The 27,711-nt window shown below is 28.9% G+C and overlaps 1 protein-coding gene across 7 annotated transcripts in view; it reads left to right on the top strand.

Moving 5' to 3' along the window:
- Window positions 1-2,442: 2,442 nt before the first annotated feature.
- LOC107443373 (neuralized-like protein 2) overlaps window positions 2,443-27,711 on the top strand; it is a 29,626-nt gene continuing 4,357 nt past the window's right edge. Inside the window, exons 1-6 of one of the 7 annotated variants that reach the window (XM_016057224.4) lie at window positions 2,443-2,848; window positions 4,464-4,560; window positions 7,168-7,270; window positions 11,874-12,264; window positions 15,844-16,009; window positions 20,414-20,619. In XM_016057224.4, the coding sequence (XP_015912710.1) occupies window positions 7,223-7,270; window positions 11,874-12,264; window positions 15,844-16,009; window positions 20,414-20,619 (811 nt within the window). In that variant the 5' untranslated portion in view covers window positions 2,443-2,848; window positions 4,464-4,560; window positions 7,168-7,222. Of the gene's footprint in view, window positions 3,096-3,548; window positions 3,669-4,463; window positions 4,561-7,167; window positions 7,271-11,873; window positions 12,265-15,843; window positions 16,010-20,413; window positions 20,620-27,711 lie in introns of those variants that run through there. The other 6 variants (XM_071188341.1, XM_071188337.1, XM_071188339.1 and 3 more) reach the window with 6 other exon arrangements.

Consider the following 27,711-nt stretch of genomic DNA (forward strand, 5'->3'; position numbering starts at 1 on the left):
AATTTATTTTTATTTTGTTTCTTGATTGATCTAACAACTGTAACTCACATATCAAAAGTCTTTTTCAATTAAAAAAAAGCACAAAATATTGCTCTTCTTAGAAGGAAGGTCAAGCCTAAGAATGTAGAAAGGAGAAGAAGCTCGGATACGTAGCTTACGCGGGAAACTGCTCGATGTCATATACTATACCAGAAAAATAACTTATTGTGGACCTGTCGTCATTCGTCTGGAGCAGTGACGTAGTCTATGGTTACGAGATTTATCTATTTCCAGAAGAGATGTTCGATCAATAGGTCATAGCCCGGGTCAACAAGAGAAAGAGAATCAGAGAAGAGAGATGCTCTCCTCTTTGAATGCGTTGTTTCTTGTTTCCAAAGCAGCAGACGGTCTTAGACTTTGTGGCTAGGGGAGTTCTTTCTATAAACAAATTATACTCAGATTTAGAAGAGCATCATATGTACTAGAATCCAGCTCATGAACATAAGAAGCAAAGTAACAGTCAGGAAGTACGTCATCTGTGAACCGGTTATTGGATAGTTGGGTACGCTGGAACTTGACGCATGAGTCCCTTCATGTTAGAATTAGTACGCACACTCGGATATTCACGCTTCTTTATGTCTAAAGTATACCGTGAGTATACATCGGTTCCGGTAAAACCACCACTACCAAAGACAGCTGCGCGGGCAACAGCAAAATTTTAGGAGGCTAGCCCGCATTGTAACAGCGGATAGATGTACCACAATACAGAAGATTACTTGTGGATTAAAAGCTGGTGCACATAAGCAGCTGCACCATGGTCTCGCAGTGAACTAATCGTAAAGATACGGTACCCAGTAGAACACCAAAGTCAAGCATCACTGGCTGCACTCAGTGTGCGAAGGGTGACCACTTTGCTCAGGATGCGTAAGGACCGAGGGTGTGCGGTATTGGTCTTCGTTAAACTGCTATACTGTAAAGTGCTCGATTTCAAGCACAGGTCGACGGGGTACAAAAGCGGGGAAGCCATCCAGTGCCGTATCTAGGGCATGGCAAGTGGGTCATTTTGCCATAGGTACAAAATTCGAAAAAGGGTGCTAAATTGACTATTTCTTTCATTTTATTGTTCTTTAACTAAATCATTATTAATACTATTATGAAAATAAAAATATTTTGCTTCTGTTTAGTTTTAGCCGTTAAGTGAATTAATTTCAATATTTTCTAACAAAAACAAATTTAAATTGACCATAAAGCAAACACTCAAATGTTCTTCTCCAGATAAATCTCTTTCTTCTCTTCCAACACCCTATGCTAAAAATCAAGACTCAACATTTTTCGCTTAGTTTAGGCTGAACATGACGCCCGGTGGCTGAGCGGTAGCGCTTCGCGCTGTCCTGCCACAGGTCCCTGGTTCGATCCTCGGGCTGGGCNTGGAGGGGGGGGGGCTGCGGCGTAACTAGCACTATAAATATTAAATACCAATTCACTAGTATGTAGGACATGTTAACTGGATTCTATCTTGAGGTACTTTTTAAAGGTGAAGCTTGACATCGTCGATAATTAAATTCCCCTCAATGGTGACCTGCGGAAGTGACATGAACTTGCCAATATCGATGGATAGTCCACATTAAACAGTTAATTTGGTTAAAATATGGTACTCAAAAAAACAAAAAAAAAAAGAAATCCCACGAGGTAAATGAAAGTCTTCCGAGCAATAAACAAAACAAAAAAAAAATGAACGAAATGATATAAATTAAAAATGAAGGGAAAAAATGAGCGAAATGTCGTAGATAAACAAAAGTGAAGAAAACATATAATGAGCAAAAATGATATAAGAAAAACAGCATAAATCAACTAGTGGTATTTGTTCATCGAATTCTCTCACTGATAAAATTCTGGAAGGGGAGTAATGTGACTTAACTACCACTATAAATATAAATTACCAATTCACTAGTATATAAGACATGTTAACTTGATTCTATCTTGAGGTACCTTTTGATAGATGAAGGTTGACATCTTCGATAATTAAATCCCCTTCAATTTTTGCAATTTAGTGAAAAGTTAAATCATAATACTGTCTGTGAACTTCAAATAGTGATTAAGTGATTTATTGTTTACGTTGCGTGTATACTTTTTCTCATAAAATTTATTTGAAAGTAAATATAACTTATTAAAAAGGATGTATAACTACTTACCGTCTAATAAATATAAGACGGTGACTAAATAACTTTGTCATGAAATATGTATAAAGAAAATATTATACGATTACTTTTTAATTTAATAAAAGCCATACGCATATAATCTTTATAAAACAGATAAAAAAATTACCATTAAATGAAAAGTAAATAAATAACTTAGATGCCAACAACTTCTTTTAATTATTTCATGCTCATGACAACCAGATTTCAATCTTGAAAATTTAAGTAAGACATCGTGACATGTAATATACTCGTATCTGTCCAAATAGAGGGAGGAGAGGGAAGGGCCAAAGACATCCCCAGATGGCGTATTCGTTTGTTTCAAAATTCCTAGTAATTTTATAAAGCGCTATCTATATGTATAACATTTAACTTTTTAGTCTGGTCACCGAGGCGGTTAAGTGGTGTTTTTAAAAGGAGATCGTATAGAGCAGAAAAAGGCAGTCGAAAGCATTTTCATGTACATTAAAAAATAGTAATTAAAATGATAGTTAGTTTTATTTTCGTTATTAGCGTATAATTCAAAACAAAACACAAAGGACATCTCATTTTAAGTTATATATGTGTATACAGTATTATGTTAACAAACTTGCTATGACATCACAAGCTTAACATTCTATGCGATGCCGACTATGTTGTTGGAGATAACGTTTAATAAGTCAATTTATTATAAAGTAAAATTTCAATGATTCTAAGTGCTTTAATTGTGGATTTTTTTTGTTATTTTTGAGTACATAATTTGTATTTCCTTGTATTAGATGTTACAAAATTTATTGAAATTTCTTGATATTTCTTAATTTTGGGCATTATTTACTAAATTTGAGGAAGGAAACAAGCCAGTGCTCAAAGATAAGGGACTGAACACGTATTTCAGTTTTCACTAAACGAATAATAATATGTGAAGGGAAAATAATAAATTAGGTATGTGTTATCTTTCTATGCTGCTGTATATTTTCGGTACTAGGTGTCACACCACTTAAGCAAATAATTTTACTCCAGTTTAATATGCATGCATTGTAATGTATTCTTTTACATTCGCAATTTTGTGTAATGGTGTTCTTAATTCTCTAAAAGTAGTCATATTTTTTTCCAACTGTGTATATAAACTTCATACATAAGTTTGTTTTTCAAGTAATGGGAATGCGTTTTTTATTTTGAAAGGTGCAATAATTTTTTGCAAAATTTCCGTATTGGTACCTGTTTGCGCCAATTACCTTTGCAAGGTTGCCAAAGGAATTTTTCACTTAATAAATAGAGATATGTAGTGGTTTATCTGAGCTTTGAATTCTACCAATTAAGTTGTTTCCTTTCTGTGATGTTGTTTTTAGTTTCTGGCATGCCACTGCCCGGGTATAGCCAAAATTTGAAGATTTTTTGGCGCAGGTACAATACGGGAACTTTTAAAAAAATTTTTCTTACAAAGGATTATGAATGGTTGCAGTGAAATTAAAGTTCTAATGAGTGCAATAATCTGAGATACACTTATGTTTCAAAGTAAGCAATATTTAAAATTACTCTTAAATTTTCTATAAAAATATACCATTAAAAATATATAGTTTAAAAATTTTATTGGCTTTTCTAAGGTAGAACCCAGGTTTTACATGTCCTGGGTCAAAATTCCACGTTTTTACAGTACAAAAGTAATTTTTATATTTTGTAAATTAGATGATTTCCGTATCAATACCTGTAACAAAAATATTGCCAAGTTTTAGTGGTGACACGCAAAAAATTAAAAAATCATTAAAGAAGATCAGCTTGAAAAAAAAAAAAAATAACTTGTAGCTACCTCTGGACTCTGTAGCTCTTTTTTTGTATGATTTTCTCAAGTTAAAAAAAAAAAAATCCTTTGGCACCTTGGCGAAGGTAGTTGGTCTGAATAGGTACCAATACCAAAAACCTAATTGATTTGTAAAAGCCTTTTTTAACTGGTAATTTACCTTTTGATTCTCAAAATATCAATGTTTAAAAACCTACTAAATTTATAATTTCCTATAGTTTTTTAGTGCGTATTTTTGCTGATAACGTAATATTGATTGGCTTATAATCTTAGTTATTTGAGTTGTTATAAGCTTAATTATGAGAAAAATTTTTGGAATATTTCAAATATCTTTTAAGAAAAATCTCTGCAATTTTTTTTTCAAACATATGAAAATATTGTACTTTCAGAAACTAATTTGTACCCAGCTCTGGGAGAATTGCTCTTGTCTTCACACCTCCCCTTGAGTACAGCCCTGGGCTTATCTTGAAAATGTTATCTTTAAAATGTTTATCCAATTTTTCTATTTTTAGTTGACTGAATGTAAACAATAACAAGCTTCTTGAAATCGAAGGAAATTTAGAAAACTTCTGGTGTATCCCTCTACTTATGTTATGCTTACGAGGCGATGTATGTATAGGCTTAATATTCTAGGAAGTTTTAGTATTCTGATTCGTGTTTAAATTTACGCATAATTTTGTCATTCGTAAGAGTTTCTATAATTTATAAATTATAACTGGTTATGAGCCTAAAACAAATTTAATGAAATTAATATCACTGCATAAAAGTGTAAGGTTAGCCATGTTTTGAGTGTTATCCCTTATTTTGTATATTTGTGTAAAATAGCGCCGTTTATTTTTTGGGTAGCATCATAGCAAGCTTGCGGACTCTTCTGAATTCAATTGTTGTTGTTTTTTATCGGAAGTTAGGTTGAAAGAACATGTTATATTAGGAACACTACAAGTATAATAGTATTGGACGGTGCACTTTTACAAGTTAAGGTGTAAAAATCAATCAAAAGTAGTAACCCGTAAAAGTCTTATGAAGAATTTTAACCCCTAGTACCATCTGTGCTTAGCTTTACACGGGCAACCATCCATTGCCTTAGATAATTTGTGTTCATAAGAATCAAATGGATAAAATGATTTTTTTCCTGTACTGTTTAAATAGTGTAATTTTATAATTTATTTACAAGGTACAATTTCTGAGATAAGAAATTTTTTCTGATTTTTTTAATAGAAAGTATTCTAAAGCAAGAATTGGATCCTATACCATCTTTATTTATTTAGTTATTGGAATAGTTTCCATTTTCAAGAATCAATCCAGCCTTTTTATTTAAAGTCCTGTTTTTGTAAAAAATCATTTTTTTAATTATGTGATTTTATAAAAAATCTCAAATGCCACTTGTCTGTTCTGTAATTTTTTTTTTTAAAGTACCTAGTTATGAGAATTTATGAAAAATCCACTCACAATTTTCTGAATCTAAAATAGATATAGATTTTGTTTTTGCTGTCAGATTTCTATTTTGTGCTTTTGATGTAATGTCTTGTTTTTATAAAAACCACAGAAACCATGGGTTTCAAGAATTAGTACTTATGAAATTATAAATTAATGATACCATCAACTCTGTTTAGTGTTTTATGTTACTGTTAGTCATTATTTTATTTGAAAAAAGTCTGATTTTAGGATAAATTATTTTGTGAAAGATCTATATTTAGAATAAAATAATTTTTTAAGTATCTTTTTTTATCATAAAACAATTTAAAAAAGGGTTAATTTTTATTGATTAAATAATATGTGAAGAGCTTTTTAATTGACCCAAATTTGATCTAAATTTGGCTTTTTAATTGTTATAACTACATTTTGTCTATACAATGAGCAAAAAAAAAAATATATCACCTGACTTTTTTAAGGATCAGATTTTAATGCTTAGTGCTAATCTTAATTACCTCAAATATGCTAATTGATTAGTACTAATTAAGTTACAGAATTCTCTGAATATGTGTACCTCTTTTTTGTCGACAGATTTGGATTTTTGGCACACAAAATATGCCATATTTTACTGTAGTATATTTATCTATTTATTATAGCATTTGGTTATCATAATAAATATGGTTTCAGTAGTTTGGTCAGCAGAACCATTAAGAATTTAGTCATCAAAATGTTAATCGAAAATGTTTTGCTCACAATTAAAAAATTCTTTTGTCCTAAGACTATGTAAAAAATAATTTTTTATAACTATTTCTTTATTTAATAATAGTCTAAATAAATTTAGAATTGTAAAGGGCACAAATTCTTATTTTCCTTTGAACTAAGACATTTAAAATGGCAAAATATAAAAGTTAAACGAAGTTGATTAAATAGTTTTGTTACTTGGAAACTATTTAACCAATTTTATTAAAATTTTGCATTATATAATTTTAAATTACACAGTTTATAATAGTTTTTAAAATTTTTATACCTTACAATTCAAAAATATTTTTACCCTTAGTAATTAAAATAACATATAATTACTATGATTTTTTTTAACGGAATTATCTTTAGATAAAAGAATTGTATAATTGTGTTAAATTTTTTTGATTCTCTTAAAAAAAGGCCTAAGATGCGGCAAAAAAATCCATAATGTGAAATTAACAATAAATTTAATATTAAAACGCATTTAGTCCATCTCCTGTCTAAACTATTGGTATCATATTTTTCAGATTGCAGCTTCCCCCTATATTTTAACTGTCAAAAATCCAAATCTGTTGAAAAAAAGATATATTCATTCAGAAAAAGTAAATTTTTTTGTTTGATTCTATAACTTAATTGATAGAAGAACTAATTAATTAGCATATCTTAATGTCAACCTTTTGAATCATTAAGTTTATCAATTAGTATAGTGAGCAGTGCGCAAAATAAAAAGTGAACATTCTGAATAATTTTTGCTATAATGATCGGATTTTTATGAACTAGCCCCGCTGAATTTATAAGTGTTATAAGTGTTTGTAATATTTTCATGTGTAAGAATGTGGCCTGATTTTAAAATTAAAAATAAAATTTGTCATCAGTTACAATTATCAGAAATAAAATCAACCTAAAAAAGTCGAGGATTTTTTTTTTTTNTTTTTTTTTTTTTTTTTTTTTTTTTTTTTTTTTTTTTTTTTGGTGTTTGTGTGCCACTTTGGTGTGCCACTTTGTAATTAATACCTTTTTTCAAAAAGAATGCTATTTCAAATTTTTTATTTTCCTTTTTAGAAAGAATTTTGTCATTAGAGAAATATTATTTGTAAGATTTTAGCTCTGCTAGTAAATGTGTAAAGAAGATGAAGATATTGTGGGCATTCGGCAAATTTCAAGAGTAAGTGACATTTTTTTATTGTTCTTTTATAAATATAATTTCTTTATAATTCTTTTTTATCTTAAAAAGAATATTATTCCAAAATTCATAATCCTATATTTAATTTTGCATTTTAATCATTCAATGTATGTGTGATTGTCAGTATTATACTTTTCAAGTTTTCACCACTTATAGATTACAGTGGACTTATCTTACATGTTCAACCCATGTACATTCCCATATTCTATAAATATTTTTTTAGATACAGTAAAACCTGTATGACTAGATCGTTCGAAGGACTAAATTTAAGGGTTCACTTAGACAATGATCAGCATATAAAGGAATTGCTTTATACCAGTATGCTACATAATCATTATGATCAACTTAGACAGGTGATCAACATGCAGATGTGGTCAACTTAACAGGTTTTATTATATTCCATTTGAAATGTATTCTTGGATAAACTTGAATATTACCATAACAACACTGAGATTGTAATTTTAACATTAAATATTAATTATCAATACAGGGTCACAGCCATACGGAGCGGTCTTCCCTTTGAGTATTGCTGTATGGCTGTCCACAACCTGGTCTTGAAGTAGTACCTTCAGTCTTTCTGCAATATCGCTGATTGAAGATCCACATTCTTGCAACCCTATTACGCGACCACTTTCAAAGTCAGTGAGCTTTTGATAATGGCTTTTTCATTTTCTTAAAGGCATTCTTGACTAACAACAACTCACTATGTCAAAATTTAATGAAAAGTAATGCTCAGAAACTGTAGAGCACATATTCAAAGCAACCCTGATTTGCATGTTCACAGTGGTGATGCTTGCACCAAGAATGAAATTTGAATAGACATCTTTTAGTTGTATAAGTAAGCCTATCTAGTGCAACTCCTTGGTATTATGATTTTTTTATGTCAGTCTAAATGTATGTGAGATAATTCTTTGGAATTTGCTGTTAAAATTTTGTTAATTAAATAATTCTACATTTTTTATAAAGAATTTCGACTGGGTCCTCAGTTGCCCTCGAGCATTTATCCCTGTTTTCCTTTCTTTGAGCACTGCTTTGCTCTTGTATATATAAAAGAACATCTTCTCTAGTAAAATTTATTTATTTGTTTAGCATAGTAAGACCTATGTTGACCACCTCTAAGAAAAAATTAAAAGTACGTTTAGACAAGTTGTCAACTTATAAGGAGAAATTTCATTGTTTTATGTCTGTATGCTACTTGATCATTAAGATCAATTTAGATAAGTTGTCAACAGGTTTCATTGTAACTGTAAATTAAAAGCTGTACTATGCATTAGTAGTGCTTTCAGTTCAATGGCTGCATTGGCTCAGTTGTTAAGGCACTGAACTGTCTTTGTGAAGAACTATGGTTCGATTGTCAGTGTCGGCTTGAAGTCCACCAACTTCAGATCAATGGATACCAGCTTGTCTGGGAATTAAAGGCAGCATGTGCACAGAGTGCTGACCACATGGTTAATATAATACCATTGGTCACAAAATTGTTGAGCTTAACCTCTATGACCCCCATGGCTCATTACGGGCTGTTACTATGCATTAGAATTTACCTTTAAACATATTTTGCTTGAAAGTAATTTTTTTATAATTTAACTTTATGAACTGTATTTAAAAATATATTTATGAACTATTTTATTTTCTATGATAGTAAACTAAATAATGTCAAACTGTGTGCCAATATTTTGCTACTCCTTCATTGCTGCCAACTTGTGTGTGTTCGTATTATAATTGCTGCCAACTTCATAAAGTATTTGTATTATAATACTTGAGGTGTTAAAAACTTTTTAATAATGAAGCTATTTTGCCAACATTTAAAACAGGATTTGCATGTTTTAAATTGTGATTTGAATCAATTTTGATTTTTTTTAAAAAAAGAACATTGATTTAAATAAATATTGATGAGACATTGGTGAAAAATGAGCATTGATGAAAAATAAATCATGAAGTTGAAAATAATTTTATATTATTTATTATTATATTCTTTAGTCTGCGATGTTTTTTAAAGTCGGACTTCATTGAAAATGAATCTTTTATCCAAAGAAATAATGAAAAAGGCTGTATGTAAATTATTATACAGTATAGAACCCGCTATCCGGAAATCAGAAAACCGGAAAACCAAGAAACAGAAACGAAATTCGATAAATTTTCCCGCCATTTAAAAAAAAAAAAATTTTTTTTTCCTCATAAGATTTTAAGATTTTTCTTTCTTTTTTGAAAGATGTTTACCTTACCATCATTTTGGAAATAATCATTAGTGTATTTATTACAACATCGCTTTTTCTTCTTTTTAAGATTATTTCCAAATATTTTTTTTTCCAGTTGGTTTTAACAATAAAAAAACGGCTTTTTGTAGCGATTCAGAAAACCCAAAAAATCATTTATCCGGAATAGCGATGGTCCCGATCGTTCCGGATAATCGGTTCCCTACTGTATTTCATAATACAGTGTAAAGTCGCGTATCCGGAATCAGTGGGACTTCCAAAAGTCCGTATAATAGATTTTTTCGTATAATTGACCCCCAAGGTAAACAAAGCTTAAAATGATTTAATAAACGATCTGAATCTAAGAAGCAAAAAATAAATAAACATTATTTTTAAGGGGAATAATGTTTTAGCATTAGAATATCTAATCAATCAAATATAAAATATTAGAAAAAAAATATTATTGCTGAAAATATGGAAAACGAAAAAAATTTAACAGTTATGAAAATATTAATCCGCCATTTTGAACTAGAACGATTCAAGCAGGAAGGGGAAATTCATGTCATTCTGGAACAAAGCTTAAAATGATCTAAATCTAAGAAGCAAAAAATAAATAAACATTATTTTTAAGGGGAATAATGTTTTAGTATTAGAATATCTAATCAATAAAATATGAAATATTAGAAAAAAAATATTATTGCTTAAAATATAGAAAACGAAAAAAAATTGACATATGAAAATAATAATCCGCCATTTTTAACTAGAATGATTCAAGCAAGAAAGGGAAATTCCCGTCATTCATTAAGGTGGGTAGGTGGAGGAGAAAAATTCATTTCCTCCTTATTTGTGAAAGAAAATAAGTGTAAAGAGGAGATCATTTAAGTTGAGGGTGGGGAAGTAACAAATTATTGTTTTCTCTCCAATCATTGGCTATCAATCAAGCATAAAGGCGGGGCACGCTGATCGGGTTCTCTTTATTTTTTCTTCTATGACTGAAAGAATCTGCTAAAGAGAGAATGTTACCCCCTTTTTCCCCCCGCCTCCTAAATATTACATGGTATGGGGAAGAACGAATGTTTTGTTTCTCAAGGACGTATATCCTTTTAGACCTATTCAAATTTTCCATTTTGACTCCCCCTCCACCTTAACGCTTACCCCGTTTACAGTTTTCCACAGTATTTCTTCTTTCAATAAAAAGGTTCCAGGAAATGCCTCTTTTACTAGCCACCTGCATGGGAAAGGAGGGGAGGGGGACTCAGTTGCGGTCTTTTGAAAACAAATCTCCCTCTTTTTCCTACTTTCCAAGGGAGGAGCGTCACTCAATGATCTTGGTAGATCTTCACTTCCCCTTTCTGGTGATTTATGGGTTCGATGCATAAATCAGAGGTTCAGTGCAATCTAGAAAAAGAGAAAATGTGTCAAAAGACTTTTTTTTTTAAGGAAAGGGGATGATGGAGAGATGTTTATTTTGATTGTTAAAAAGTGTCCGGGAAATCGACCCTTCCGGGAAAGGGACGTCCGGATATGGGACGTTACACTGTAGTCTAATAAATAAAAAAAGAGTGGCATGAAAATACTGTTTCAGTCATAATTTTCTATTAGTTATGTGTAAAAAGATTTAGTGATAATTATACTCATTTAGTTTTATATTTATTTAAATACAAGTGCTTTTAACACTTATTAAATCTATAGTTAATGTATATCAATAATGAAGAAAGATTTGTTCTACTCAGAGAAACTTAGAATATTTTTTTTCCTTTAATGTATTCAGATCTAAACTAATTTACTCTTCGTTGGATATCTAACTAACAAATTGCTTCCTCGTCTTGGGATGTATAGCTTGAGCAAAATTAACCATGATTTATTTATTCAGTAATTAGTTTGTAATAATTGAATGATCATTGTAAATATTTTAATTAGAAATATTAGCAATTTCAGCTTTACTACTGTTTTAAAATAGTATTAATGCATTTTTTTGTAAAATGATTTGGCTGGTAAATATAAAAAAATCTGATTTTATTATTAAAAAATCTGGTTTAAATCAAAAAATCGAATTTAAATAAAATCAGATTTTTTTTTTTAAAGAAAAATATGTTTTTTGCCAACTGTGATTTAAAGCAATAGTATGAAACTAATGTATCCCTTATTTATATGTTTAAATTATTGACTTGTAGAATAAAGTAGATAAAAAAAATTATGATTTAACTTTTGAAATTAAGATTTATACATTAAAATATACATGTTACCAGAAAGTAAAAATTTTCTCAATGACAAGTTGGCACCTATGCTCCATCATTTAATTATTTTAGTTGTTACTGATTTATGGTATATATTATTTTTTTTAAGAAATTAGTACATGAAATGTTCTGTTACAAAGTATGATATCTTTTCAGTGTAAGTTCAATTGTAAGCTGATGGAAGAGCAAGATACTTATGCGGCACCTGTTACATTTCACCAATATCATGGCCGAAATATAATACTCTCTGAAAACAATACAGTTGCATATCGCAAGTCAGGCTATGCATATGGGATTACGTTTTCAAGAGAACCTCTTCAACCAGGTGAAATATTTTTATTAGAAATTGAAGAATTTGAGCATGGTTGGATAGGAAATTTAAGATGTGGTCTAACTCAGGAAAATCCTTCTTCAAATTTTGAACTGCCTCAGTATGCATTGCCAGGTTTAGTTGAAGGTGGACAAAGTTGGATATTGCCTATTAGTTCAACAGACATGAGTCTATTTGATCACACTTACATCAATAATTTATACCCAGCTGTTTATGGTGAGTATGACTTTTTCCAGGATGAAAATGAAGATTTTGACATCCTTTTAAACTGAATTGGAAGATGTAAAAACAGGTTTGAATGTTATGTTCCATTGAGAAATAATAGTAAATTTCCTGTTTTTAAATTTTCCTATTTTAATAAAAGAAAAAATATTCTTTACATGTAGCTTTAAATATCTTAATTTCTTATCCTTGTTCGATTTAATGTTGATTTTTAATGTACAGTGCTCAAAGAGTAAATGGACAACGCTGAAAAACTTTTGATCTAATGATTGGATCTTTCTGTTTAGGAATCAATCTTAATGGTTTAAAGGGGTGACTTTAAATATGCTAATTAATCAGTGCAGACAATATTTTAAGTTATGAAATCAGACACAAAAGCATACTTTCTTTGAATAAACATACATTTTTTCAATAGCCACAATCTGGGAAATATGGTCCCAATAGTTTGTTTTGGAGAGCGGTCAAAAGTATGGACCCCATAATGTTAATTTTACATTTTACGTATTTCATCACATCTCAAAAACATCTTGAGTGAATTGAAAAATTTTTGAACACAATTAAAAAAAAATTTTATCCATACAAAATATAACTTTTAGTAACATTTATAATTTTTTTATTATTTTATTTAATAATGGTCAAAAAAATTCAATTGTAAGGTATACATATTTTTACATCATTTTAATGATTGCCCTTTAAATGGCAAAATACAAAGTTAAGTGAAATCAATCGAATTCTTCCTGAAAAATCAAATTTTAAAAATACGATTTTTAAAAAATCTGATTCCTTTGGAACTATTTGACCGATTTTGCACATTTTTTTCCCATTTAAAATTGCATTCCTTTAAATGGTGTAGAAATTTGTATCTTTAATATATGTATCAATACTCCCCTATACATGACACCATAAAATTATTACATAGTTTAATAATTTTTATATCTTTATCTCAAATTTCTTATTACTAACTGAAAATATTTAAAAAGTTTCATGCATGTTCGTAAAAGAAATATTAAGCTGTGTAGCAAATTTTAATTTCTAATTGTTCCACATATAAAGTAAAATTACCCAATTAAACATTAATAGTATATTCTTCAACCATTATTCACTTTCCACATTTAGCAGGAAATGTAAAATCATCAACTTATATTTTTCATAAGTCTAATATAAAATACTAAGACTATAAAATTCGAATGAATTAGTAAAACAATCCTTTTTTAAAAATAATTTCATACTTCTATGTCATCAGTTAGTTCCTTAACCCTGATTATCAATTTTATCAATCTACAAATTGTTCCAAATTTTTGTACATAATTATTATGCAGACATCAGAATGAAATATAATTTGTTCAATTAGTATTGTACAATAAATAGAGCCAAAAAATATTTTTTTAGTGAAGAAGAATTAAGGCCACTTAAAGGGGTTAAACCATAGTTTCTCATGATTTTTTTTCTTTTTCTGCCTACTTTGCAAGACAAACATTTTCCGATGCCTTCTTTCCCATCAAAAAGAGTCTTACTTGTTTAGTTTGTTTGATATTTTTTGATGTCCTATATTTCTACATAGCTTTTTATTAAAAATGTATTGCCAAAAATGTTTATCTTTGATATTGTTATTTTTATATCAATTGTTATAAAAATCAGTACTTAGGTTCAAAATAATAAAAAAATTCACTTGTTCAAAATTTTACTGCATGTTAGCAAATTCAAGAATTTTGTAGTGATTTTGCCTCCAATAATCAGTATCAAATAGGCTAGAAAAAATTTATTTTACAGCTACGATATTCTTTAAACTAATCTTAGTGCACTATTGGAAATTTTTTTGTATTGTTCAACGGTACAGTGTTAAGATTTTTGACATTTATTTTTTATGTTATGTATAAGGTCAAGGACAGACACTGGAAGATATACGCAGTGCAATTTAATTTCTCTCTAAAATACCATGAAAGTAAATTGAAATAAAAGGCTTTTTACATTCTAAATGGACATACATCTTTCAACCCTAATTGCAGAAGGATCTCCACAAGCCACATTTGTTATAGCCAAGGCTTGTGCCACTTTGAAGGTCAAAAACCCATTAAATTTGTGACCATGAATGTTTGCTATATGGTTGTATACCATTAGTGTGGACCTAATTTATCCACACAGAATACTTGGTGGTTCGCTTTCTAAAAAGTGAAAAAATTTTATTTTGAAAAAGGTGTCAATCTAGATAGAAATTAGGTCTGTTTAAGAACTTTTTTCTAAAATCTGAACCTCAAAAAAAGGACACTTTACTAAATTCTGAGCAGTTGACAAAGTTCTAAACTTCATTACAATTCTTTTATGGAATGATTTTTCTTTAGTTTATGGTTAACATTTTATTTTGTTTGCATTCTTATTTCTCTAAAATTTTCTGACAACAAGTAATAAGTTTATTACAAGCAATAATTTGATAAAAAAAAAATTCTAAATGAATTATGTATTTCAAAATTTGACAGTATATTCTCAGTTGTTATTAAACTTATTTTTCTTTATTAACCAAAATTTTGTCTGTAATCTATAGTTTTATGTAATCAACTTTAAAAAGGAATAATTTGCATCATAATATGGTTGTAAATGGTGGTATATGGTATATAAATTTGGCATTTAATTAAATTTGGTATTATTTGTATATTATGATCTAATAATAGTACCCCATTATTTTTTTTATGCTGTACCAGTTGAAGATCGTAAAAATTCTCTTTCAAAGTATATATAGCCTGACTATTATCTATAGTTTCAGTCTGCAAGTGCCTTCTACTTTATATGGTATTCTTGTAGATAAGTCTTGCTCTAATTGTGGGAAAAGAATTTTTTCCGTAAAAATATTGAAATAGAGTCAATGCTCAGTGTAATGACATTTGCCATTGAAACTAAAATGGATGTTATATAAGTAGTATATAAAAATTAAGCAAAGACTCAACTCAAATCTTGAACTCAAATCTTGTAAAGCTTAATGCATAAAACTTTATTTACACAAAAAAAATTCTTTAATAATATTTTAAAAATTTAAAGAATCTTGTTCTTTATTATAGATCTTTTATTCCCAATTTCAAAAATTTTAAGTAGACATTGTGTTTGTTGCTTATGCTTTTTTTCAAAAACTTTTCAACAATAGGACGCAACTTTTTTTTCTCTACTGTTGCTCAAAAATCTGCTTCTGACATCATGAATTAAAGCAAATAGGACAAAAATATTCATGTCATTTATTTCATATGTATTGTTATTGTATTGTTATATTTATTTCATATTATTGTTATTATTAAAAGCATAAAACTATCTTGCCTATCCTTAAAAAATTCCTAACTATGCAGTTTTTTAGAGCACTCGAGATAGTGATAATATAAAATGTTTCTATTAATGTTTTATGCTTTGTTTTCGAACATAACACTTGCATACATACTTGGAAAAGAAGTTTAATACCATCCTTTTTCTTTTTTGATTTACATCAAAAATTTTTGTCTTTCTTTATTGCATATTTCTATGCTTATTATTTCTGTGCTTTGATTGCAATAATATATTAATTTTCAGAGTAACTGTTTTTTAATAATTTTTCAGAAAGTAACAATTATATTCACACTAGAAAAGGGAGTTTCCCATCAAGTATTTTGCTGCCTTCTCGCCATAAATCTTTAAATTTAGGAGCATCTGATGGAGAAGAATCTGTCAATAGCATGTCCTCAATATTTTCAGAAGAAAGTTCTGATGATAGTGATGATACTGGGTATGTGCATTATGAAACTATAACTTATCAACAAAAGTACCTGAGAAGAATTGACAATTTTTTTTATATATAGTTTTTGTATACAGGAAGTATTGTAATCACTGCTATTAATATGAATTTCTAGAAGTTTTGTAGAAATGAAGTAAAGGAACTGAACAAAGCGCAAAATAAAAATGTTATAACACTTTAATAACGTTTGATCTAATGATCAGAGTAAGATGAAAAAATAATAAATAAACTATCCGCGCACCCAATTCTAAACTAGCTGCAAAATTATAATAATCTTTGGTAATTAATAATTATAAGTAGGTTACAAAACTGGCTCTTTCTTTGTTTTTTATCCTTAGAATTTGTTTGTAAACTATTTTTAATGAATTACAGAAATATGAATCACATTGTTTGATTTTGAAATTGCTCAAATATTAATTGTGAAATTGGGTTTTAAAAATGCATGAATACAAATTGTAATATGGATGATGTTTTCTATATAAATGTAAACAATAACAATCTCGAACTCAATACCTGCTCCAATTCCGGTTAGAAAGTTTGCATCTGCTTACTATAGCTTATTCTGTGAGGCGATATTTTCAAACGGTTAATTTTGTTTTCAATAAAAGAAGTAAATTAGATAATTTCTGAGCTCAAATCTGCCGTATTTCACAAGATATTAATGTTATTAAGTAATTCTAGTGAGTTAGAAGTGAAAATTTGTTTTAGCATTCCCCCTAAAATTCATAAAATTCCTAAAACTATGTGCAAACCCTAAAATTCCTAAAAATCTGATAAAATTTTGTTGGTGTTCCTAAAAAATTAGAGTTATAGGCTAATTATAAATAAAAAAGCAATAATCTAAAATATAAGAATTTAACTACATTAATTAAAACTGTTTTAATTTTGCCACATGGGAATTCTGATCCTGAGAGAGGTTTTTCGATAAATAAAGCAATGCTTAATGTGAGTCACCATGAGAATACTATCATGTCTCTTAGACTAATCAAAGATACCATTCGAAATTCTGGAGGAGTGTTGGAAGATCACCACAACACTATTGAGGGCAGTAAAAGAAACACACAAATCATATCAAGAATATATTAGAAAAATGATCATGATTAATTTGTTTTTCTCTAACTTCTAATATAAATTGCTTATTTGAAATCTAATAATATCACACAATAGTTTTTCGTAATAAAGTAAGGTAAAGGGTAATAATAAAGTTTTGATTAAGAAGGTAAAAATTAAATAAAAATCCAAGTTGGTGTTAATTTATTTTTTCTCTTGATTTATTCTCACTTTTGCCTGTTCCTGAATTATGCACTTAATTTCTGATAGGTAATATGTAAAGTTGAAATTTCATTTTTACACTTTAGAGATTTCATTCTTGACTTAATTTCAGAGCTTTATTTTATGGCTTCAATTGTTTATGATATGTGTGAATGAATTGTAATAATCTTCTGTTATGTAATAAACTACCGTGTGATCTGTTTTTATCCTAGCAAAATCATATATTACCCCTAAAATTTACCTAAAATTTTTTGAAAAAAGTTCCTAAAATTACCCTAAAACTTTAAAAAACTTTGCTGCTACCCCTGTTTTAGTTATTTATAGATATATTGTTAAAAAAGGTGACATGGTTGCTAGATTTTGAATAAATCACTTTTTTGGCTGTCCTGATTTGGCCTCTTTCCATTTGTTCTTTACTGTTTGTTCTTGTTACAAGCTGTGCACCATCTGACGTTAGTGCTAGCACCTTTAGCATTGTAAACACAAGTATTGTTAGCATTGTAAACGCAAGTAATAAGTAATCAAATACCACGTTTTGCAAGAATCTCAAAACACAATGATCACGTTGTGAGCTAAATGACTTAAAAATACACAGAAACAGTAGCCCGGAAGTATAGGCGATATGGAGCTTGCAGCCTTACCTAGTGTAGAAAACACATCCATAGGATTTTTAAATTGTGTGTATAAGATGATGGTGACTCAGTTAAGAAGCTGACTTATGGAAAAAGTACTGGTAAATCAAAAAAGAGAAGACTAAACACCAGATGGATTGATTCTGTGGAGAAAAAAATCTTAAAATCATAGTCATCAATAGATGGTGAAACCTAGTGTCTGATTGAGCTAAATTGTTACAATTTGTTGAGATGGCTCTTTTCTATCATACTGATCTAAGCTATCATTTTGATGGATGAAGAATACTAATCCCTATGTGTGATTTTTCAGTTTTGTGAATACAGATTGTAACATTTGATTTTCAAATCACTGGAATTTGAACATGGTTCACCATGCACAGTGGTGAACCATTTTAAAAAAGATCCGCAAAATTTAAGAATTTCCATGGGTCTATGTTATCTAATTCTGCAAATGATCAGACTACTGAAATCAGTATGCTGATCAGAATCAGCATGCTGAAAATCCATCTTGATTTGAGATTTAACCTTAAATATGCTAATTATTTTATGCATCTGTGCATAAATTAATTACTATGCACAATTTAATGCGCATAAATGAATTTGGATTCTTGATCTTCAAAATATGGACTTCTGCAGAAATCATAAGACCTTAAATGACAGTGGGTATTGGTTGCTATCTTGGTTAGTAACAGCAAAGATTTCAAGAAAGTCAGTGTTTCCTTTAAACATTGAGACTTGGCATCATTGATTAATTGCATCATGAATAAATTTATCAGCTGGTAAGAGATGAGTGGTTGAGAGATTGTTCAGTTGTGACTCACTTTACTCATAAGCTTAGTGTTACCACTCCCAATGAATGAAAAATGTCATATTTTTTATGACATCTCCTAGAACTTTAATACCGTTGTAGATTCAGCTGATCAGGCATGATTGTCAATCTTATTTCATGATTCAGACCTGAAAACTAGAATGTAACTCGCGATCAATACAGTGCAAATTTTAATACTATTTAATTTTCATATTTTCACTCATAAAATTTTTTATTGCAATTAGTGCTAAAAGATTTTAATTTATGAAGTTTCTCGCACAACTTTCTTCAAGAATAAATTTGAATTTTTGAAAATTTTTCAGTAACCACAGCCTTAACACTTAAAAAAGAGTATACTCAAAGGCCCAGAAGCAGAAAGTGCCTAAAACTGTGACGTACGTCGCAGAACAAACGAAGTCCTGCAGAACAATTTGTATCTTGAATAAGTGACACAAATTTCAGCACATTTATCACTAATCTCCCTCTTTTGTGTCTTTGCCATTCTGAGGAGGAAATTAGTGGATTAGGTTTTGGCTATAACTTTAAAATGGGTATATCAGTTTTTAGCATACAGCAGGAGAAATCGATCACCATTTTTATCAAGAGAGCTTCTAAAGCAAACCGTAAAAGAATTAAATTCAGAGATTTCCAATTTTGTAAAGTTTATGACTTTCAAATTTTCCATTCCCATTTCAGAAGCAATTTGTGAATCGTGGGGATCCACGATTGACAGAATTGTTTCTGAAAGACCAAATGCTTTCGATGGAGAGGAAAAAGTTGTTGGGAAAACAGACCAGCGAATGTTTGTGTTCGCAAATGGTGCACCATCTGGGCACTTGTCCCTTCGAAAGATTTTTAAGGCAGCCCTTATTTTAATGTTCGGACCTTATCATATGCATTTTATTAACAATTCATCCTCATCATCGTCATTAACAAAATTTCGTGCTTCAAGAGTGATTGAAAAAGTAAGAAATCAAGAATGTTTGCCTTGGTTTAAAAAATAGGGTATTGTATCTGTGTATAATCCTGTATTTTAATAAATGAAAATATAGTATTTAACTTAAAGTTGACTTTTTTTCGCTGGGAAATGCTTGCAGAACATTTGCATAAATTAATAAGTCCTGTTGCAGAACATTTGAAAATATTCTGCGTAGGCGCTCAAAGGTATTTTTTAACTCTAATGCTAGCATAAATCATGCATTGAAATTCAAAATACTCCTAAGAAATCAGTCAGACGAATTTTCACTCCTGAAATTAACATGATTTTTTTCATCATCTGAAAACATCTATGACTTAACAGTAAAACTGTTAGAAATATTAACTCTTAATATCAGAGCCAGGACCTGAATTTAAAGAGTAAAATGTAAATGTTGTTTGAGATTTCAAATTTGATAATGCTGTAAAATTATGTCAAGTGAGAAAAAAAAATGTAGAAATTTTAAATGAATATATTTTATTTGCTTGTTTTATTTTATTTTTCTTTATACAAAATTTATCTAATGTACTAAATATAAAAAATCAAAATTGTTCACAATTCCAGTTTCGCAATCTTATATTTCATCCATAAGAGCTTAGTTTCTTTTTAATTATTTTTTTTAATGAAATTGAGTAACTGTTATAAAGAATATATTGACATCAGGTTATATGTTGAACACAATTAAAAATTATTAATTTCTGTTTTAGAAAATACATGTATCCAGCAGATGTTGGAAGTCGTATTGGTGTAACATATGTGATACGAAATAACTTTGCTGAGATGTACATGTTGTTAAATGGAGATGTTTTTGGGCCATGTGCTACTGGTATACCTTACAGACGAGGTCCTTTATATGCTGTCATTGACCTTTATGGTACCACTAAACAAGTTCGCATAATTCAGACAGTTGGTAGTAAGTATATTTTTTTAATCATTTAATTGTATGTAAATATTTAAAACATCCCAACTAGATTCATTAGCAAATAGCTCTGATCAGCAAAATGTTACTTTTTGTGTGTTAAATGAATTCGAATAGCTGTTTGTTATGGAACATTTTGCTCTAATTTTCAACTATTGTATGGAACCTTTTATCTAGTATCCAAAAAACCATGAAAATTTTGTTGGGTTTTCCTACAATTTTGAACTAGAATGATTGAGGCGAAATGTGGAAATTCCTGTCATCCTTGAAGTTGAGTAGAGGGACAGGAATGGGTTTTTGATTTACGAGGGGGAAATGCATTACACATGCTCATTAATGAACAAAATGTGAAAATGTAATAAAAAAATACAATGCTCTATTTCACTATGTAAATATAATTAAGCAAAAAAAAGTGAAGTGGAAATACAAATTTTTATTTGGAATATGTAATTGGGTAAAATAGATCTATTTTTTAATCAATAATTTAGGAATATAGTTTGCTGTTCAATATAAAACCTTTTATCCAGTTTCCAGACACCCGGGAAAAACTTTGCTCTGTTTTCCTTCCATTTTTGAACTAGAACTGCTGAGTCACCCTTGAAGTAGAGGTGATTCTTATTCTCCTCGTTTAATCAAATATAAAGGAGTGGAAGACTTGGATAAAATGAAATGAACCCAAAATATAAATGAAAAAGCTTTCTGTAACCAAATTATTGGCTGTTGTAAATAGTTTCAGCCCCTTCATTGCCACCCAATTCTGACAAAATTTTTCCAAAAACCACTAAATTTATTAAAAGTTTTAATTCCTATAATATTTAATCTTTAAAAAAAACCTTAACTCTAGAATAGACATGCTTAATCAAATCCACGTTTTAACAAGATGCGCCAAAAGTTTATTATTTAAAATCGTGCAATGTGACCTAAAATGGATAATATATAATATATGTAGGAGCAAGTTCGCAAACAGAATGCTGACAAACAGCTCTCTCTGCCCTACAGAAAAACCAACAGCTGTCTGTCTAACTCTTGATTCTTGGAAGCGAAATGGAATGATGTAGTTGTGGGGAAAGGGGGACTGTGCAAAGCAGAGAAAGATATTTTCCTCAAATCAGTCGCTGCGAGATTGATTGTGGGGTAGAATAGAAGAATTTTGACCATTTCTTTTTGTTTTATTTATGTTTGTTATTTTTTTATTTCTAAAACGAAATCAGCATCTCTTAAACAACATCAGATGAAATTAATGATTTCATTTTTCTCTCCGACTTTCGAGGAGGAAATATCAGCAAAAAGGTGGTAAGGAAATTGCTAGAAAAATATATCTCTATGCTTTACGACATAAATATAATAAAGTAAGAGTGAAGTGAAAATACAACTTTTTTAATTGAAATACTAAAACGGCTAAATAGAACTTTTTTTATTCAATATTAAAGTAGAAGTATAGTTGAGCTGTATTAAAAAATTTTTTAGCGATCCAGAAAACCGGGGAATTCAGACATCCAGGATAGCAATGGTCCCCAACATTCCAAATAATTGGTTCTCTTTTGTGTTCTCTACTCTATTTTGTTTGAAGAATATTCTTTTTTAGTATCCAGCAATAGTCTTCAAGGATGCATAGTTTTCATTTTTTTAGATAATAATTTTCTAATGTTGAAATATTTTATTGGAATTACTCGCCATGCCCATTGCTTTTCATGGGAAAAGTCCAAATGTGAATTCAGATAATGTATTCTCAGGGACACGATACATCCCGGAGCTTCATAATTTTAAAAGAGTTCTGTACCCAGTTCTCCATAGATCTCAGCTTTGCTATTGCCAAGAAATTCACTTATAATCTTCTTAAATGGTTTATATGCAGCGTTTTCAACATTATTCACTTTTGTGAAAGTCATTATCCTTTATAAGCCTCTTTACTTGCATACTAAAATATATGCGCTTCATTTTTACTCCACTCTTACTCAACCACTTTTATCTACTATCTTATCAAAATGTTGAATTAATTCCAGTTTAATATGCCTGGGAGTACGATATGCATGTTTAGATTTATGAGCAGTTGAGAAATTATATTTTGCAGGTATTGGATTTCTTTTAACTCATTATTTTCTTGACAACAAGATTTTTGCGATCTCTGCTATCTTCCTTGCTTATCCTGACTAAACATAACAAAAATACTGTAACTTTTAATCGTCATATATATTCCAAGAAAATTGTTGGTGTATTTCAGATAGCAAATCTTCTTGAGACTCTTTTATATAGTTTGCATAAACAAGAGAAATGAAAAGTTTTAATTTTCATTATGAAGAAACATGACTTTTTAACTAAGTTTAGAAAAATCCATAAACAACCTTCATTTCTTAGGACCATTACTGTCTTCTAATCCATTTAGTAAAGAATGAACATCAGTACAATATGCTAAATTGATTTCTGTGAAAAACAAGCATTGAAAATCTTGTTGAATAAGAACAGATTTTAGTTCCCTTCTAAAGGAGATTTCAATCCTTCAATATGAAAGTCAACTGCTCTGCCTGATTCTTTGACACATTTAGATCACGAACAAGATTTTCAAGTTCTGACTGGTTGGTTTTCTGTTCTCTATATGTTCCATCAAATTCTGGGTCTTAAATGTCCTATGTTTCTGGACTGAATTGTAAATCTTCATTACTAGAGTTTTCTGAAAGTAAACTTTTGACTTAAGGATTAGAAACTCATTGCTGTAAACTTATTTAAAAAGTAAATTTCTACATTATGAAAGTGCTACAGAGATAAATGCATACATATTGTATGACTTTCTACTTGAGTTAAAATAATTATTACTTAAAATAATAGTTTGAATATTTTGTTCTACACATTCTTTTCTATGTGTTCCCAACTTCAGTTTAATTACTGCCCCAAGTATGAAAAGTGCCGACGAAACACCACAAATGGTTCTAGTCGAATACAATATAACTTCAAGATTACAAAGAGCACTCTTTTTCTACAGAACAGTAAAATTTAATTGCAGTACCGTTTCTTTTAGGGTCAATAAACGAAATATCATCTTAAAAAATCTGTGTGTGACTTTATTAAATTTAATAAGGGTTTCCTGATTTTCTTCTAAGAAATCGCAAGCAAATAAAGAAAAATTTTTGGTTTGTACAAAATGTAATAACTCTTATAATATATGGATAATTCAATTAAAGAAATGGAATAGTTTTTCATCGATTTGGTTAAAACTATCGTTTTGTGATTACTGTCCCTACCCTGATATGTACTTAAAAGGGCAGCAATTCCTAAGGGGTACATAATAACTTTACTATATGGGACACCTTAAATGTGTTTGATTTGTTTAGTTATGTTATTACATATTTAGTTCCTCTTTTGTCAGATTTTAAACTGTTTTAAAAGAATATTATTATTTTACAATAAGAATATTGTTAGTAAACATATGGATACAAAATTTTAAAACTTAAGTAAAAATTTATGTCTTATTAATATTAATGATCTTATTACAGTAGAGAACCATTTATCCGGTATCCAGATAACCGGAAAAAATTTTGATCGATTTTCCCGCCATTTTAAACTAGAACGATTATGAAAAAAGCGGAAATTGAACTCATCCTTGAAGTTGAGTAAAGGAAAATGTAAGGAAGGGGAGAATTTTACCCCCCCGTTTACCCAGAGAAATGTCATTTCCTCCGTGACCTTGAAGGCAGGAATGTTTTATTTTCTCCTTTAGGCCGTCAATCAAGCTCAAGGGTGTGGCATGCTGATTTCGTTTTCTGTTTGATTTACGAGGGGGGTGGGGAAAATGCATTGCATGCATATCAGTGAACAGAAAAAGAAAAGAGAAAAATATATTTATTTGACATCGACTAATAAAAATAAAATCTTTTTCTTTTGAATAAATTCTCATTCTTTGGAAGTGCGGTATCAATTGCAAGTTTTTCTTGGTGTGGAATCACATCTGCTGTAATTAAAAATCTTGTTTTTATCAACAAAAAAAAAAAAAAATAAAATGAAAGGAGAATTGTTTATTAATTTAAACATAGGATTATTTTATGAAGCAGATTGCAGTTTTGTTTTTCTGATTCCACTACGTTTGATTTTTTTTCTTTTCGCGATAAATTTCGCACTCAATAAATTAATTCTTTTTATTCATAAATTTTATCATTAGGTTTTTTTTTTTTAAATTCCGTTGATCTTGCCTTGTTCCGGGTTTTAATATTTATGCTAGTGCCTTTTTTAACTATCGTTTCGGTTCGATAATTTTCAAGTGTTTTTATTTAGATTAATAAGTTTTCCTTTTATTTTATCGTTTCCCCCGTATAATTAGGTATGAAATATATTGCGTTATTTAACCATTGGTTTTGTTTATATTAGTTAATTTAGGAATTGTAATTATTTTTAAGAAATAAATACAAGAATTTTGTATTTTTTAAACTTGTTTTTCTTGTCTAAACTTGCAAATTTTTTTATTCTTTTAAATGTTATTTTTCTACCGTTTCTTTTTTCTTTTTAAAGTTAGGAGTATCTTTCTTTTTTCTCTTACTTTATGCATTACACCTTTTCCTTCTAATTTGGGTTCAATAAAACATCGATTAAGGACACTTTTTGGTCGATCCAGAAAACCAGGAAATTCAGACATCCAGGATAGCGATGATCCTGAGCATCCCTTGATAATTGGTTCTCTACTGTATTATTATTGAGAGAAAATTAAAAAATCAACTTATAAATATTTAGATAGTTATGAAGGTATTCGGTTTTGTATTCCAACGATTGTTTGATTATAAAATGAAAATATTAACTCAGTGAAGTAAATCTGAATGACTAAAAAGAATTTTTTGTTTTCAAATTTTTACTGTAGTTTTATTTTTTAATTGAAGTTCAATTCACATTTTTGTGTTCCCTTTTTACTCTTAATAAGAATTGAATAATTTAAAATGTTTGCATAATTGCTTTAAGTTATAATTTTAACAAAAATAATATCTGAATTTTGTAATTTTAATTTTTTTATTGTTAGTTTTTATTTAAAATATTGTGATTATAAATAAGATATTAATTACTTAAGAAAATAATTTTTTTAAAAAGTATTATAGAAATTTGCGAGTTCAGTTTTAATTACTTGTTGACGTTTCTTAATTTTGGAAAAATTGTATAAATATAGGTGATAAAAAGAAGATCAAGTATAAAACTTCTACCCTTACTCTAGTAAAAAGCTAACTGAAATTTACGTGGTAGTTTGGATAAAAAATTTAATTGGTTGCAGGCAGAAGATATACAAAAAACTTAATTATGTTTCCTTTTTAAAAAATGCCACCAAAGCCATTTTTTACTTATTTTTAAAACAAAAAAAATTTAGATGAAATATCCAAATTATATTTAAAAATTTAAATCAAACAATATCTATTATGTTATAAAATTATTATTGAGCAAATGGTGGAGTTAAAAAATATATATCTTATAATTGAAAAAAAAATAGTGGTGTTTTTCCAGTTTATTGTCATCTCTGTCCTGGCACATAAGCAAATTTTAAAAATACAAGCAAGAGTTTTGGTTTTAGTTATGCGTTTGCTTAAAAAATGTGATCTTACTTTAGATAATAATGATAAAAGTGATACAAAGATGTTTTTACAATAAAAAATTTAAAATTGATTAAAAAATTCTTGAATATTTCTTCCAAATTCTAGACATAATCTAATATTGCCATAAAAAATATTATTTAAATTTTCAATGAAATATTATTTAAAATGTTTGTCTATATTTACTTATTAATTCCAGATTCATTGAAAAAAGTTAAATATTTTCTATATTGCATGTTTGATGACATGATTAAATACATGTTTGATGTGTTTTTAAAGCGTTTTTGTGAGGTGACAGTAATTATGTTTTTCCATGCAATTACAATTTAAAACTCTCACTAAATTTTTATTTTTAAAGTTTATTCATTGCTGGTCATTGATTTATATACTTAAATGTTAAGTCTTGATGTAAAAATTATCTACATTAAGTTAATTATAAGATAAATTTTTCTTAATTGTCTTTGGCAAAAGACAAAATCACCTTAATATGTTATTGAGAGAGCATAAACTTTATCATTTAAAAGAAAGTTTCCTTTGCATTCTACTTTCATTTTTTTAACATTAATTTATAAAACAATTCATCTAAATTTTATTTGGTTATGGAAAAGAAATTTTTAAGTTATCGGAAGTTAATATTAGTCCACTAAGACTGATCACAGTTTTGGTTTTATTCAAACTACGTAGTGATTATATCTTGGGACAGTAAAGCCTATTGTACCTTGGGTCATGTTCTTAGGTATAACATATGTAAAATTTTTAAAAACTTATTTCTATATCTTTTAATACAAAGAATTATGTTCTAATCTGTTGCAATCTTTAAAATATAGGAACTGTATTTTAAAGTATAATTATATTTTAGTTTAATATGTTATGATATTTTTATTATTTGTTTTAATCTATATAATATTATGAATTTGGGCACAGTGAATTTATTCCTTGACATGCAATTTAGATTCAGTAAATGATTTTTCTTTCCTTTTTCTAAAACATTTTGCTTCCTTGACCCATAACCAAATAAAATTCCTTTGATTAACTTCTAACTCCTCCCTTCTCGCCCTGTCAAAATCATGGAAAGGAGGATTGTGCCTTCTATTTCTCTTCTTGATATTTCCAGGCTCAAGTTTTCAAGAGTAATGTGCCAAAAAGCGTCAAATAATTCTTATGCCCCAAATCATATCTATCTCTCAATTACTAATCCAAGTGGTAGCACCAAACTATTTGTAATATACAGTAGAACCTCAATTAACCGAGGTTTCTGTTAATTGAGCCGATAATAAAGTATGTTTTTCCCCCCTGATATTCTTGTAGTATAATCATTGCGAAAAGTGGTCTCTGTAATTCAATAACTCTTGTTCATTGTTGTTCTATATATAAATTAATAAACCATAATTAATGAACAGTAATTAATGAACTATAATAAATAATTTAAAAACTATAAATTTATGGAAAAAATTTCGTATATATAAAATTACCATAGGATATTCCTGCAAGACATTGCTTATGGTAAAATTTTACCATATACTTTTACCAC

This window comes from Parasteatoda tepidariorum, chromosome X2 (assembly GCF_043381705.1).
Source record: "Parasteatoda tepidariorum isolate YZ-2023 chromosome X2, CAS_Ptep_4.0, whole genome shotgun sequence".
Taxonomy (NCBI): Eukaryota; Metazoa; Arthropoda; class Arachnida; order Araneae; family Theridiidae; genus Parasteatoda; species Parasteatoda tepidariorum.